Source organism: Dendronephthya gigantea, unplaced genomic scaffold (assembly GCF_004324835.1).
Source record: "Dendronephthya gigantea isolate DGI-Jeju-01 unplaced genomic scaffold, DenGig_1.0 000234F, whole genome shotgun sequence".
Lineage (NCBI taxonomy): Eukaryota > Metazoa > Cnidaria > Anthozoa > Malacalcyonacea > Nephtheidae > Dendronephthya > Dendronephthya gigantea.
This window is the reverse complement of record NW_021163244.1, coordinates 115,240-132,224: the sequence shown is the minus strand read 5'-3', so window position 1 is coordinate 132,224 and position 16,985 is coordinate 115,240. Positions and strand designations below refer to the sequence as shown.

Genomic DNA, 16,985 nt, shown 5'->3' with positions numbered 1-16,985 from the left:
TACAGTAGATAGTAAATTATTCAGTGTATCGACCGTGTAAGAAAATGGGTACATGGTATGTAGAATTTGAGCTACAAACCTACTTACCAACGGTCAATGAAGTCATTTACACTTGCCTTGGCCGTGTGTGTTTCTTGTTCAAGAACCTGGGGGTGAATGCACAGCTGGTCACCTGATCCTGGCACACATACGTTCGGTCTCAAACATAAAACAATAGAAAACGTCAATTTCAACAGTTAAATCTTCGTTTCCCGGTTTTGCTTACCTAAACGTGAGAAACACAGGAGTTTCTTGTAAAACATCCGAGGCTCGTATCAATTTTTTTGACGGTCTGTTATCAGGATGTGTTTGACTTGTATGTTTCGATCATAGTTTCATGTCCATAGCTTGTTTCATGTCCAGGATGCACGAAATTATTCCTAACTTTTAATTCTTAACCTCACCCTAACCCTGACCTAATTGCTTATACTAAAAGATTTGAATCAAGGATTATATTCGCGGACACTGGACATGAAATTATTACTTATTTCCACCAAATCTGACAGGTTTTTAGCAGATTCGCCAACAAGCTTATTACTATACAAGGTTTTAAACTTGACAAGCCGTCTTAAATGTATGTGTTTAAAGACTTTGGTATTAATACGTCGAAAAAATACAGTAGACACCATACCTTTCTTTAGCAAACAACAAGAAACAGCACCCTTGTTCTCTGGGTTGCAAACGTTTTCATAAAATCCTTCCATTGCCTAAAACAGACCATAAATCCTTTGATAAACCTCAATCAGCTTGTTCATTGCGAGTTTAGTTGAACATAACCTCCTGATCAAAATGATCCGTTTTTCGTCCTCGTAAAAACGTACAGATGAACTGTTTAACTATATATTCATTTGTTAAAAAGTCTAGTCTTAAGATTTCGCTGGATGGCAATAGAACTAACCTCTGTAAATTCGTTTTTTCGTCGTGGCTCAACAAAAATAGTTTTTTGTGTCTCAAGTCGGTTCCATAGACCAAAACTCTTACAAAACAAAGGATAATCATTGTGAATTAACGTAACGGACTAGGATATGAAATATCGTTCCTATATCAGTTTTAACAACACACAAAACCCTAACCGATTTAGAATTTCGATCTAAGGAAGCACCATCAAAAGGTCCAGTAAGATTAATCTGTATAAAAATCACATTAGCTGTATTTATACAAGAGACGAACAATTCATCGGGACGAACCTACACAAATTTTATATTAAAAGGTAATATGAAACCAGACATTTTCCTACGATTTAATTTTTTTAACTTACCTATTGCAATCCCCATTTTTGTCAAGTAGTTCACGTTGTTCCTGTGGAAAAGGGGACGCCCTTAGAATTGCCACTGATAGTGTAGTGGTATTATTGCATGTACACCGCTTCAAAGTAGTAGTAATCCAGAAACGATGAGGGGTTAGAGACTCTCCTTTCAAAATATATACTAAAAAATTTCTACCTGTTTTTGTACGAAGAGTTTAGAACTTTTGAGGATTCCAACAAACATCTGATGTTTCTTAATGACATGTAGATTTTGAAGTTCCACTGGTAAGCCCTTATAGGTTTCCTAAATCAATCACCGTTATTAAAAAATGACTATACAAAAGATCATCTTGTAGCTTAATGTTATGGTGGACGTAATTGATCACCTTTGTCGCCACCAGCTGCTTTGCTGGTTGACCAAACATCCAGTTGCTTCCTCTTCCAACCGTCATTCGCTTGCTGTTGAACATGAACCTAAAAAACACAAGAAACTTAATTTGGCTACAGCAATACATGAATTGTCTCATTTTTCATTAACTACCTGCCATGCAGAGTTTACTTTTAATACACACAGGTTGAGATGATTGCACCGTAAATGTGCCAGCTTGTTGCACATCTTTCTTTTCGCTCGACCCTAATGCATCGCTGTTCTGAAAAACTACCTGGGATGCAATAATGTGGAAAGATTGGACTAGATTTTATCCGTGAAAATGATTGTTTACGAAAATGATTGTTTACAACAATTACGACACAAAGGAAACCAGGTTAACGACTGCTTGAAGACATGTAGATAAGTGGAGCTACAAGAAAGCTATTACAGCAATAAACGTCAAAAAATATCAACATACGAGCCCTTTCCCCAAATTTCTACCACTAAGTCTTCTATCATGTCAAAGACTACTGTATACGTACTTTCAAGGCGTCCGCGAACTGTCTTTGTATTGCACCACCAATTTGATCTACATTGAAGAAGATTTGCTTAAATAATGTATGCATTTCATTTCCCAGTTTTAACAATAGGTTGCTGCAATACTGGCATATTGAATCATGCAGAGCTTGCTCCAACTCGATAATCGCCTAAAATTCTTTGCACATCCAAATTTAACAAATGAAATGTTGAAACAAGCTCGGAAACCACTTCATAAACTCACTTGCAACGGAAAATGAAATCACTTTCTCGAGTGATTTCGTACTTTGACCAGAAGTTCGAAAATGTAACTGGGTGACAAAAAGACAAAAGACTGCAAAAGTTAAGGCATTTCTAACGAGGCTGCAGTCATATAATGCTTGTTTCAACAATGTTTTCAAATAAATTGTATACTGCACCTGCCGGGATGTGTAATTATTTGGAGGATGAAGATGTTACAGTATGCAATTCTTCCTCTAGCTTCAAGACCAAGCCTGGAAAATAAACAAAATTGACCCAATTATAATACGAAATCAGGCTAGCAAATCACGTCAAAAGAGGAGGCTGGGTATTATAAATGAACTAGCCGTAATCTGATTGGCTTGATAACCGATGCAAATCACTAGCTGTTCAATGAACTGCGTACAGCTGAGAAGAGGTATACAAAAATATTCCTAGCCACCATTTTAGTATTCCTCAATTTCCATTCGTGGCTTCACCTACTACACGTTCCAGGTATATTTTTATTGATTATATTTACAAGAGGCCCATTTTGATGTGCGGTTTCAATCCTGATATCATGACTGGCAACCGAAAGCTATACATATACCTTTTATGTATGCGATTTCCTGTTTATCCAAATCTCCATCATCTGGTAAACAGAAATACGAGATTTTTAACACAGCTGATTGTACAAAAAGGCGATCAACTATGGTTAGCGGCAGAATTGCTCAATCAGAATCCTCTCTTTAGGGGGTACATTGATATTTCGCAAAAGATTTCTTAATTTACGAAACTTTAAGAACCATACCAGAGAGAAATTCTAACAGTGGTATGACAACTTGAGGCGTTGGCGAAAGTTTAGTAAACTTTTCCAGATATGTTGGGAGCAGTCTAAGGAACGAAAATTTAGAAATTATTGCTCAAAAAACCTTGTATTTGTGAAGGAGTATCTCGCATAACAAGAGACGTTACATTTAGGCTGGAGTTTGTTGAAATACATTTCTGTAAATTCACTGAGTGCATTATCAAGGCACGATTTCAAATATCTCCAAAGCAATAAACTTATAAAACGCTGCAATTACTTAAATCAACTTCATTCTTTACAAAGTGCTAATGGACATAAAAAAGTCTCAAATTCCAGACTATCTTAAGTAGCCTTACCTTGCCATAACTGGCAAGGCATTTCTAACATACATATGGTGAGACAGGATACGCATAACGTCGCGGAATGAGCAACCAAACTAATCTGCAAAGTACGCATCAGACAAAACTAGACGAAATATACAACAACGTTTAAGCGAGAACAGACAACGGCTGAAAATAAAGTCAAGCAGGTTCTTACTTGTTCATCTTGACCAATGAAAATGTGGTACGTACACAGCTCTGTTAATACCTTCACATGTTACAATAAAATATCCAATTAAATTATTAGTATGGTATGATACACTTATGGTATAAATTCGTTATGGTATGGTATGGTGTGATATAATTATGGTATGATATGGTTATCGTATGGTATGATTTGGTCATGGTATGGTATGGTGTGATATAATTTTGGAATTATATGGTTATCGTATGGTATGATTTGGTTATGGTTAGTTATGGTATGATATGATTATACGATATGATTATATGATATGTTGTGGTATGGTTATGGTATAGTATGGTTTTGGTATAGTTATGGTAAGATATTATGATAGATGCAAAAAACTGAAGGATAAGAACCGTACTGAAAAATTCTAGCGTACAAATGAGGTCGGCGCATATCATGAGGAACACGAAATAATCCAGGAAGAAAATCATAATTTCAAACCTGAATGCAAAGTAAAATTTTTAGTTCATGATTTTGGTGTGAAAAGTGCACAACTTTACTTCCCTTACCATTTTAGATAACACTGTACATATTAAACGTAAGTAGTGCTTTCAAGAATGTATCAAGTTTTTATCTTGCAGTGCCTCTGGAAAGTTTCTCAGAACAACATACAACACCTCCCATTCCAATTTCTAGAAAATCAAGAAAGTTGTACTTCAATCGAAACTTAATACCAGATGATATATTATGATGGAAAAGTTTACCTGTTGTAAGCACACAAGAATAACATTCATTGCCTCGTTTTAAAGCAGTGAGACAATCCCGGTTGTCTTATCTTCTGCAGAACTAAAACAAAAATGAGGATGTATTGAATTTGAATTTTTTGAATTTAATCACATTATTACCAAAAAGTAGAGGTAACAGGTGGCTGAACAGAGCATGGCCCCAATTGACATTAGCTACCGGTAAAGCAACCAGAGAGGTGCTGAAATCACCTAACGCTCGCCGGCACTGTTTGTCTAGAATAAGGCTAAACTCTGTATGAAAGGTATCTGTATGAAGCACAAATTACCGATCTTTTTATTACAAATTACAAGGCTAAAATCCGCGTTGGAAGGTAATATTAAGCACAAACTTCAGATATTAGTTGTGACCTCAGAATTACTGGCCAAAACTGGCCTCGGAATTACATTAGTTTTATTTGTGACCAATATTTCTTCCGTTTCTCGCAATCCGCGCACGTGATATCAACAGGTATGTTAACGGACCAGGCAAAAGTCCCTGCTTTAAGCCGGGCGCACACACAACGATTTTACGGTAGTTGGTCTATTCAGGTTTAGACATATAGGAAGCCCTTGCCCAGACATTTTTTCCTTCTCGCGGCGCTCGCGCCTCGCGCGTGCACGCGAGTCTACTTGGTCTAATATTATGACCACTGACCTATAAAATTATAGCTCAGTGATTATGACCAAGTATAGAGTGCCAGTCGCCACATTTTGATGAAAACATCCATCTAGACAATCTAGACAGGAATCAGCCGACTAAAATCGTCGTGTGTGCGCCTAGCTTTATGAAAATCTATCACAAAAAAGGATTATGCATCAAACAACGAAAAGGTATGTACATAAATCTTATAGGTAGTTCAAAGGGCCCTGTCTACAATTTAACTGGCTTTTAATATATTTGCATGTGTATCTACATAAATAATATGCAAATATATGTCACATGCGTTGCCATTTGCCTTTGTATTCCAAGCATATCGGCTTTCTACTTATAAATACTTATGTGCTAAAGCTTGTAATTGCGAATTATCTGACAATATTCTTTAAACTTTAACATTGGACTATGTTTTATATACATAATCATTTATAAACACAATCTCATAATTTATAATTGTACATGTACAATACAAACAAATGGTAGCATACAGGTGAAAATATTTGAAAGTTTCTCATATGGCTTAGGGTTGTACAAATACTTTCGTTAAATATGTTTCAGCTACAAATTTGAACTAAAAAAAACAGGGCTACACAATAGCCCTGAAAATCGTAATGAGCGTGATAACTCTGGATAACTCTAACATTGACCTTATCATGATGCTAATAAGCTTAACATTTGCCTTATCATTTGATAATTTTGAGCAAAGCTCTCTTTATTATTGTATAAATGTGTACCAAATGGCACTGAATAGTCACAAGACATATCGATGACTTATATTTATGATGATTCCTCTGATGTAAAGCCATAATATTTAAAAAATATAACATCTTAACATTGACCTTATCATTATGCTAAATAGCTTAACATTCACCTTATCATTTGATAATTTTGAAAAAAATTCCCATTATTTTTGTGTAAATGTGTACTAAATGTCACCATATAGTCACAAGACATATCGATGAGCTCTATTTATGATGAATCTTCTGATGTAAAGCCATAATATTTAAAAAATATAACATCTTAACATTGACCTTATCATTATGTTAATTAGCTTAACATTCACCTTATCATTTGATAATTTTGAGCAAAACTCTCTTTATTATTGTATAAATGTGTACCAAATGGCACTAAATAGTCACAATGCATATTGATGACTTATATTGATAATGATTCCTCTGATGTAAAGCCAAAGTATACAAAAAATATAGCATTTTAACATTGACCTTATCATTATATTTTGTTGTATAATGTTCACTCCCCCCTGGTAAATGGTTCTTTTGCAACAAAAGACTCCTTAAGTAGATAATTTGAAAATAATGGGAAAATAAAAGTGGCATCTTAACATTCTACTTATCATGTAGTGTGGACGCGGACGGGGACAGGGACGGGGACGTGAACGCCAAGCCTATAGCAATAGCTCTCTTGCACTAAAGTGCAGGCGAGCTAAAAAGGAATTTTGAAAGCAGAATACCTGACATGCGTTGCACTATCATCATTAACCAACCTTTTTCTTTCAGAACAAATAACATACGAAGTGAATTTAACTTTTCCAATTTTTTCTTGCACAAGGCCTAGATGTTCTCAGCTCGCAGACTGAGGAAACATTGTAGAATCTTCAAAAAACCACAATGTAAGACATCATAGAAAAATCGCGAGAAATAACATTGAATTTGGCTTACCACAAGTCGTAACTCCGATGCAATAGACGTCCGATAGCGATTGTCATAATGAGTTTTTATGTGGTACATTAATATATTGAATATTCGTTCTGCAATTACATAATAGGAAAAGAAGAATAAAAAAATTATATTTTATATAACACCAGTGTAAAATGATTGATAAATGGAACTGTACAGCAAAATAGGCTATTACTCCTTACAATAATGTTGCACAGAAGCAAGACATTAAATATCTCAGAAATATTTGGGCTAAAGACCCCGGAATACCACTAAATGATAGCGGTTGAAACGATTATTTGAATAGTATATTCCAACCAGCATATAGTTATAACCTGCATTTGTATTATAAGTAAAAATTATAATCAAAATAATAGGTTGCTTTGTTATCTCAAATTACTCACCCATAGCAAGATATATTTTAGAAATTCCATATCTTTTCGCTTTTTTGGTACTCTGTTGTCTTCAAAATGTCCAAATTTTACATGTTATCAATCTGTTGTAATTCTGAGTTATTCTTGGGCTAGGATGTGCAAAAGAATCGAAGAAATAGCATTTAAACAACACTTATGAAAGTGCTAAGCGATAATCGTTGGTAAGCACGTGCTTAAGACAAACTCGAATAGGAACTAGGTCAGAATTTCGGCTTTTTGCCCGAATTTGTTTTCCATATTTTTATTATAATGAAATATTATTGCCGGTGATGCGATAATTCATATCATCAGGTATGTTTATATAAAAAATCGGCAAAAATCTTCTAAAGGCTCGATTTTGACGCTAAATATATCAAAATAGTACTGAATATTTGATATTAACCACTGCAACCGGTTTTCGTTTGCATTTTGGGCAATATCCTAAGGATTAGGCCGCTTTGATGTGTAATATTGAATATATAAAACGCGTGAATAACATACCTGTGAATAGCTATGTATGCATGGCGGTAAAACGCCATATTTCCACTGGAATTTGCGATATTTAGCCTTGAAATTTACTACATTTGCGATTTTGTCAGTTTTTATATTTACTATTATTCCATGCCATGCCCAATTCGACAATATTCTGAAAGGTTCAGTAGTTTAATGTACCACATAATTCAAATGCTACAACAGTTTGAAAGATTTACTTGCCTTTTAAATTCCGACTTTCCTGCTCGATGGGGTTCTGAAGCTAGTGGGAAAATAAAGCCTTTTAATAATGATTGAACTGTAATTTTTTGTGAACTTCATCAGAGAAATAATCGAACAAATACACACATACTGTGATACATTGGCTTGGAATATGCTCCAAAACGTGTGAAATCGAACATTTGTTGTGCAATCACCTTGCAAATATCACAGAAACGGGATAAAAATTTGAATATAGATTAACCAATCTGATTGGTTTTTATTGAACCAATCGTGGAGTACAAAAATTGACCAATGACAAATTGACCTGTGCACAGAAATAACCAATCAAGTTGTCTTAATTTTGCTGAATTATGCAAGAGCCTACAGGCTATAAAACAGAGCCGTCTGCAACCGTTTTCTTCAGGTGAGTGAGTTCTTTCTTTTAGGTCGGATCAAGGTATGTGTAATTATTTTTTTAATAGAAGTAGATCCCCGTGGCCACTCTGTTAGCTAAGAATCTCTGTCCCCGTATCTGGAAACACGGCTCACTGCTTGTCTAACTGTGTTTTGCTCTTCGTTTTCTAGGGAGCTACTAATACTTTTTTTGTGTTTTTCAGACAAAGACGATCGTAGTTTAGTTTCAGTATCCAACCCTAAGAAGCCACCCCAAACCCATGCCGTCAGTTAAACCCTAGCCACAATTGCCTTCAAGCTAATTGTGAATGCTTGCTTTTCTAGGAACAACTCACCATATTTTTTGTCGTTTCAGCTACAGAGTTAGTGGGTTGTGGGTTGTTGGATGTTGTGTCGTCGGTTGTGTGTTTTGTGTTGTACGTTCGTATTGTCTGCCAGTCGGTTTGCGAGTTGCCCTGTAGCTCTCGCTTTTTCCTGGCCACACAAAGAACACATTTTGGATACTCCTTTTTAGGAGATTGGGTTCGATTCCCATGAATGTGTCAATTTTGCGCTGATATCTAATGTGGTCCGTCTCTAATACAAAAGCACAACATCCAACGGATAATCTGCATCCTTTCACCACACCAACTACAAGTGTTGTCCTCATACAACAGAATGGAACTTCCAACAGAGTAAGGAGTAACCAATACCCAAGACGAAGTTCTCGTAACTTCTCAAACAGGACAGGATGCGGCACTTGAGGGATCCTCTCAGTTAGACGTCCGATCAGAGGATATTTCAAAGTGGTAAGCTGATTTAAACTTGTGATTACTGTGCGAATACTTCACCCATTTTAATAAATATGAGACCACTAAACTCATTGCTGTCTGCTCGTAAACGGCGCACACAGATAATTTCGATTTTATCTGGAAGTATTTTATCAAATCAACCAGAAATTGTGTTATCTCAAAGAAAAAACATTTACCTATTTGTATAAATTTAGTTCATTTCAAAAGCTTTCCTATAAGCCAAGATATTTATTGCCGAACTTGTACTTTTTAAAGTTGAATTTTAGAGAAGCGAAAATACGCAAAGCCTTCCAAAAATCTCGCCTAAAAACCTCCAAATATTTCTAGTATACATTGGGATCAATATTTTTATCTATTTTACTTGAAATACAGTCGCTTTGGCGATTTGTAGTGATATTTCCAACAAACGTGTTTACAAATGGAAACCGGAAAATGTGCATATAATTATCACCATATTGGCGAAAATTTGACAATTATGACTTCTAGGGACAATTTTACCCCGGAAATCGATTACCGGGCTTATTTTACCCCCACGGGGTAGGCAACGTTACGTTTTTGATACCTCTAACCTCACGTGACAACCACATGTGCGTGCGGCTGAGCAACGCCTCGCTATACACAATAACAAATAAAAAAAGCTATATTTTTCGAGTTTTTCTGCCCATCCTGACTTAAAAACTATCAGAAAAGATAACTAAAGCTTTTTCAGTTTATATGTAACGGTTAAAAGACGACAGGTTAAAAAATAACGAAGAAAATAACGAAATTCCAAAGGCGAGTTATATTTCCGTTTGTAATCCCGTGTAATTTGATATGATTTTTAGAGCTGCACTGCAGTGTCAGGTTAACAGCAATATTGATTAATTTCTGGATTAAAACAGAAGCGATTGGGTTAAAGTATTTTTCTTCAGCTATATTTTGGTGGTATTTTTGTGCTTTTAAATTAAACGGATTAATTTAAACAATAAAAAACCAAGATAATTTCATGATATCTGGTGATGGAAGGCATGACAAGAATTATGCCTACACAATATTTTGCTGTACAATTCGATATGTCATTCATTTTACACTGGTGTTATTAAAAATAGATTTATTTTTCTCCCTTTCCTATTATGTAATTGCCAATTACCAATATACAGGGGTTGGGGGTATTATGTGAATATGAAAGAAAACAGCCTGCATTTTGTTCTGTATATTCTTTTTGTTATAGAAGTCACAAAATACATGCTGTTACTATACAGTATAGGGCCTTGTGATTCATATACAATTATAGTTTCAATTGTGTGAAAGTGATGTTCTTGTAATCTCAATTGTAGATTCTATTGCATATAGAACATATCTTTGAGAATTGAAGTTTATGGCGGTTCCTCAGGTATGTTCTAGCAATTCACTGAAGTACTATTTGTTCGCTAAGGAATGTTGTCCCACGGTAGCGGTACGCACGAACCTGCATGGGATATCACAATGCTGATAGCCTCACAACTATGGACAATAATATACTAGAAATACATGCATGCAGCAACCCCTCGCTATTTTAAACCAAGTACACAATTTCCTGAGTTAACCTGACCTAAACTTATATTATGAAATGACACAAAACTCAAATCAGTCTTATTATATTTTACCGAGTATATTATAGCTAATGTTTCCATCATTCGATACAAAAATAATCATAAAGCTAGTCTAAACATTGCCCGTTCAATTTAGTGTAAACATTGCCCGCTGCATTATACCATGCCAGCAATTAAGTAACGGTTTAAAATCGAAGTTTCGAACGATTAAAACAGTACAAAATCTTCACAGACAAAGAAAAATTAAACTTCATATGTTATTTTATTCTGTATTTTGCAGTCGACAACGGCGGCAAAAAGTTTTATACTTTATAAATATAGTGTATATTTTTGATACCAAAATTCAAATTACACTTTCAAAAACACTTTTTGAAGTTAAAGCAAAGGTGTAATAGCCTTTCACAGGTTTATGCGTTTGCATAAAAAGCTGAAAATTTAACAAATAAACGGCATACAAAGCTGAAAAGTATACAAATACGGCTCATTCTTATCGCGAAACAAATACGAAATAAACAAAGTAAACACGTACATTATGTCTTTGAGAACATTTATAAGTTTGCTGATTATGAATTATTGTTCATCTTTGCTAACTGTCATGCTTCATATATCTTGTTTCTTCTCGTTTTACTTTCTTTGCACAAAGTTTATGAAACGCTTTTACAAAACTGTTTACGAAATGACAGTTAATATAAATTGCTGACGTTCTCATTGAAATACAAAATTTCTGTCTTAGCCAATCAGAACGTTCGTTGATTACCAGACGTTACTCGCGCATGCGCATAACTTACAAAACCACCCAACGTCGACCGTCCATGACAAAGAATTTGGACAACTTCGGATTCGCCTATGTTCTACCGGGTTTCGGGTGTAATTCCTAATCTCCGAGCGGAATTAGTACCCTCGCAGGCGCTCCGCGCCCGCTCGGGGATTAATTTACTTGTTCCTTGTTTCTCAATTTTAGATCAAATAAATTATGGCAACCCAGGAATCGCTAACAATTATTACCTTTCTCTTATCACTGACTACACCTCCATCCATCGCTGTGCCATACATGGATTTGATGGACTGACATACCAAGCAAGGTAAATATTGCAGGCTACATGGTATATGTTCAGTTTATTATTATGTCATATTAAGACTGTTGGACATTATATTTTTATTCAGTAATTCCCCTATATGGGAATGTGATAAAATTCGAAGTTAACGCCCAGTAAAGATTTCACAAAATCAATTGAAATAACGCTGTACCTCGACTGGTTTCAATTCTGGAGGCCCCATATATGGCACAATTATCTGCATTATCGTTTCATTTTTGTTGATGATTGTTTCGATGGTGTTTTGGTGCCGGAAGATAGAATAATTGATACTAATTATCGCCCCCCGTACTGAAGACACATAACATCCCAGATAATAGCAACAAGTGTTGGGAATGCGGATAAGTCGACAGGACATGGTCGCTTAAATGAGGCAGCTTCTTGATCTGCACGGAAAAATTACCAGGACCAATGCATTTAAATTGACTTCGGCAAGAAAGATGTTGTCGGAGCGATTTCACTCAAAGTCGCCGTAATTATAATTAGTGGGTGAAGACCTACTCTGTATCCTATAGTTCCGACGGGCAAAAATTCGCTCATTACAAAATAAATGGATTAGTCAGGGTTAGCTGGATTAATAAGCAAGGCTCCTACAGATTACCCTCTCACGTTATATGCATCACATCATTTCCATGCGGTCATATATAACTTTTAATGTGTGACTAAGATTAATTGTTTAACAAATTACTCATTTCATTAGAGACTCACTAGTGGAAAATGTCCTATCACCAACTGTAACCGCGCTTTACACCCGCATTCATCCAAAGACATGGTACGCAACATATCTTTGAGAATTGAAGTTTATAGCTGTTCTTCAGGTATGTTCTAGCAATTCACGGGGAATCCAGCATATCATTATGAGGAACAAAGCTATCATAGCGGTATATACTCAGGGCTATCACAATCAAGTTTAGTGTTATCGCTTGATTTTAATGTTTGCTGCACGGTCGGATTCCCACATTTAAAAGAAAATCAAGCGAAAAGTTTTACACGTACAAAAGTATATGGAACTGTTCTTTAATTTATCGGAAGAACTAGCGCGTTTTTAACCCACCACATGTGTCAATGAGGATGCATATTCGTTCGATGTGATCGCCTGATAGGAGAGATACGTTACTGAGTTTGATTGCTATCGAGGGATAGGGGGGGGCTTTATTAAGAAGAACTGTTAAAAAGCTAGAGCAGTATAAGGATTATCACTAACCTATTTTCAGTTGATCAGGTAACCATTCATACAGGACTTCAAACTAAAGGTGATTCCAAAAAACAACGTAGTTTCCACTCAGATCTTTTTCCATTGCAAATGCGCGCATCTCAGATTCGAGAGCCCCAGAAGTTCCTCTCACGTCTGTCACATTGAAAAAAAAAAAATTGTTTCAAACTCATTTACGAGAACAGTTTAGAGAAAGAGGTCAGGACTATTGAATTTGTCTTGTTATACTCATAGCGACAGGAAATCCTCCATTACCTTTTCATTTCCTATATTTTCAACGGAAACTAACCTTAGCTTTGAGACTCACCTTGTAATTCCAAATCAGGCTGTACGCTTTCAAATCTTGACTGAATCTGTAAAAAAGATCCGTTTAAATACCATTGCTTTTTCATCTTTCAAACGACTAGAACATTTTCCCATTTTCTTAATATGAACACTTACTTGTAATAAAACAACTGGATTTAAATTCTTACATCTTTCCTGGATTTGAATCCTATTTTTGTCCTGCAATGCGAGAGATATCCTTCAAGTTGATTCCTTGACGTTCCTCTCGCTTTTCCAGAGCTCTAACAGACAAGTATAGCACGTGAAATAACAGGCTTATACGTACATACAAGCATGCATTATGAAATTTTGGAACACGATTGTTGCCTTAAAACGTACTCTGCAAGCTTTACAGTGTCACGAATTGATAAATGATCTTCTTTAGTCTCTGGTGGCTGAAGGAAAGATAAAAACTTTCCAACAAAATTGTTTCTTTACAAAAAGGTTTTACACTTCTGAATGAATTACCTTTTAATTATTTCGTCAGTGGGACAGTTTAAGGATGAATGATGGAGTTTAGTTACCAAAGCAGTTGATACCACTTAGTCACTATTACATAATTGTTTATGAACCAAAACTTACGAACAGGAAATCTCGCATTTAAACTTTATTGTATATTTTAGACATTAAAAACCATAACTACTTTAATACGAACATTATTCTCACAAGTAATGCCATTGCTGTTGGATGACCAGTTGTCCAGAGAGCCACAAGATGTCCACTCAATTGCCTATATGCCAACAATAAAGATTATAAATTACTTATGGAGTATGCTTGTTAGTCTCAATTGAACTATTTACAGATGGCTAGTATATAGAGGATTATAAAATCACAAGTTTTAAGATGAATCTAAGAATGTTGCTAAACTACAACTCAGGTGCTCCGGATGGAATCGAAGCTATACATCTGCAACAATTTGTTAATATATCACACTAATTCGGGTTTTAAACGGTCTTAATTTCGCGTGGTATTATTATACACACTTCAAATTCAAGCCAGGAACAGTTGATGGAAAAATGAGTCAACTATACGTTCTCAGTGACAAGAGCATTGCGCCGGCATCGCAAAAGCGATTCCTACCGGAGGATCTATAGTTGACTCATTTTTCCATCAACTGTTCCTGGCTTGAATTTGAAGTGTGTATAATACCTCTCGAAATTAAGACCCTTTAAAACCTCTTAAATATCAACTGAAATAATATGTACATTCATCACTGCTAAAAAAATGCAGAACGTTATAAATGACGTTTGTCAAAAGCAGAAAATTCTCAATGGAGGAATGAATGAATAAAACGTACCTCGATTATCGCCTTCAGAACCATGCCAGCACCTTTCACAATTGTTGTCGACGGATGCTGAAATTGTTGAGGAACGAATTCAAAACCACGATTGGTAAGAACCATTAGCGGGGCAATAGTAAAACATACATAAGCGAAGAAATGGTACAATTGGTACTATTTATTGCAGTTTTTATCGTAAACTTACCTGAAACAATCGATAAATGCAATGACCCATTTCAAGACAAACAAATAACAGACTTCATGAGTTGCTCCCATGCATGGGTCAAGCTAGTGGACGTGGTAAACTTCACCAAAAATGTAAAGAGAGAAAGGCAATTTAATCAACTTTCAACGTCAGTCAAAGAGCCATAAACTACCAAGAAGGCAAGTTGAATGAAAACTCCTCAAATTTCTTTGTAGCATACCTGCAACTTTCTCCAGTAATTTCCCAAACTGTTCATCGTCTGTTGTCTCACTAAGAGGAGTATGCAATAGTCGATTTATTATAACAGACCACATCAGTTGATTCAAAATATTAGAAGCAATCACACCTTACTATTAGTTTAACATGAATGTCCAACTGCACCCCCCATTATTTTGATATATTGCAAAGCAACCAGAACTTTACCTGTAAAGAGGACACAGAGCAAACGCCAGAAAATCAAGCAATCAACTTATACCTAAAACCCCAGTAGAACGATTCTAGAAGAAAAGTTTTCATGGTTAATCTATTTCTTGTGTTAATTAGAAAGGTAGTCCAAATTAGAAAGGCAGTTGCTACAAATCACTTGCTGAGTTTTGCAAGGGAATTTCTCTTCCAAAACAAGGCTGTATACATACAAGAGGGATGGAAAAATAAAATGCATGGGTTCAGCATAGATTATAGGCCAACACCGCACATCTTACCACATTTATCGTGAGAATTCCCAACAAACTGCTTAGAAATTTTTCACAGGATAACAGAGAGCTTTTGTTTATCTGTTCTTCTCGAATGTCATAGTTATCGTGCGTTGGCTATATAAAACAACAGAATTGGTTTCGATAAAACTGGATCCTGTTAACATGCAAATTTCAAAGTTGGCTGAGTTTACGTATTTCGTTTCTTGCATCTATTTAGCTCGGAAATTTCGCCGCTGTATTCTTAACGAAATACTCTATTTTAAATTTAAATATGTCCGGTCTGACCATTTTGGCCGCTTAAAGGAAAGCCCTGTCTTTACCTGCATCAGAGAACACAACATGTCGACAGCGGCGTGAGTCACGGCTTCATTATTCCTCTTCAAAGCTTTCACAGTTTTCACACCAACCTTCTCACGCAAGTGAACTGGTTGAGTAAACAGCGTGTGTTGTGGTTAAAGATAAACGTTTCTCACCTAGTGAGCGTTGTGAAAGCGCGAAACCTGCTTTGGATCGAACCCAACTTCTCAAATCGTGAAACAGTGCTTCGAGATCTTTATCTCATATTTTGTTTTGGTCTCCTGCAAATAGACGAAACTTTTTAACTATTTTATGTATATATAGAACACCTGCGAAGGTAATAGCACTCAGAATATGTATATTTTAGGGTTGAACACTAAATAAATTTATTGGCAAAGATATACAATACCTTCGTGAGCAATGAGCATTGTGATGGCATTAATGATAAGTCTTTCTTTATTCTCCGACAAAAGTCCCTACAAAATATTTAAAATCGTTTGAAATATATATTGGAGTTTAAAAGACTTAATATTCCGGCCGTACTTCTGCCGGGAAAATTTCAAAACTACCATTTCATGGATTCGGACCCAGTCAACTCAGCAACCAGAGTTACTGCAGCCTAGTCCCTAGGCTTCATAACGTTCCTTATACGCGGCGAGGCGGGAACTGAGAGGCTAAAGTGGGGACTTTTTGTCCCCACTTTCTGTATTGAGGTCAGTTTACGATCTACGACGCGGTTAACTGGCCTTGTTCGACGTCGTTAGTCAAACATTTGCTTGAAATAAGCTACGGGATATTGATTATACTGCCAGGAGTCGAAATATTCATACAAACGTTTCAATGTCGCTCGCCGTCAACGCTATCGACTATCAAGTAAACTCGAGTCCGTACGTACATGTTTATGATTATAATAAACTTCAATCCACCAATTTAAATTATTCTCGCTTCCTTTATAACGGTTACTGTTGTAAATTGCAAACATTTACTTTAATAACAATTCTAATTTCAAGTTCACAACATTAAACGGGCCGTTAAGATTAGAAAATATTTTGTGTTAGGCCTCTCGCGCGCGTTTCATTCGGTGACGTGACGAAAATATAAAACACGCGCAATGAGAGGCCTGGGACTAGGCTGGAGTTACGGCGGTTTTTAGG

At 35.9% G+C, this 16,985-nt stretch overlaps 1 protein-coding gene and 4 long non-coding RNA genes across 5 annotated transcripts; all 5 read right to left on the bottom strand.

Moving 5' to 3' along the window:
* Positions 1-448: 448 nt before the first annotated feature.
* On the bottom strand, positions 449-3,262 carry LOC114540414. Its single transcript, XM_028560603.1, has 9 exons — positions 3,223-3,262; positions 3,022-3,063; positions 2,612-2,686; positions 2,198-2,244; positions 1,672-1,759; positions 1,482-1,589; positions 1,298-1,338; positions 938-1,015; positions 449-746 (listed from the first exon to the last, which is right to left on the bottom strand). The coding sequence occupies exons 5-9, from the start codon at positions 1,753-1,755 to the stop codon at positions 677-679; spliced, it is 381 nt and encodes a 126-aa protein (XP_028416404.1). The 5' UTR covers positions 1,756-1,759; positions 2,198-2,244; positions 2,612-2,686; positions 3,022-3,063; positions 3,223-3,262; the 3' UTR covers positions 449-676.
* Positions 3,263-3,267: 5 nt separating this feature from the next.
* On the bottom strand, positions 3,268-3,789 carry LOC114540420. The gene is made up of 3 exons (XR_003689050.1): positions 3,757-3,789; positions 3,576-3,684; positions 3,268-3,305 (listed from the first exon to the last, which is right to left on the bottom strand). It is a non-coding gene; the product is annotated as an uncharacterized LOC114540420 (long non-coding RNA).
* A 590-nt stretch (positions 3,790-4,379) lies between these two features.
* On the bottom strand, positions 4,380-6,709 carry LOC114540413. The gene is made up of 3 exons (XR_003689046.1): positions 6,671-6,709; positions 4,491-4,572; positions 4,380-4,418 (listed from the first exon to the last, which is right to left on the bottom strand). It is a non-coding gene; the product is annotated as an uncharacterized LOC114540413 (long non-coding RNA).
* A 7,335-nt stretch (positions 6,710-14,044) lies between these two features.
* LOC114540430 lies at positions 14,045-16,277 on the bottom strand. The gene is made up of 3 exons (XR_003689058.1): positions 16,241-16,277; positions 16,008-16,112; positions 14,045-14,085 (listed from the first exon to the last, which is right to left on the bottom strand). It is a non-coding gene; the product is annotated as an uncharacterized LOC114540430 (long non-coding RNA).
* On the bottom strand, positions 14,906-15,581 carry LOC114540429. The gene is made up of 4 exons (XR_003689057.1): positions 15,541-15,581; positions 15,263-15,336; positions 15,060-15,109; positions 14,906-14,939 (listed from the first exon to the last, which is right to left on the bottom strand). It is a non-coding gene; the product is annotated as an uncharacterized LOC114540429 (long non-coding RNA).
* Positions 16,278-16,985: the final 708 nt, after the last annotated feature.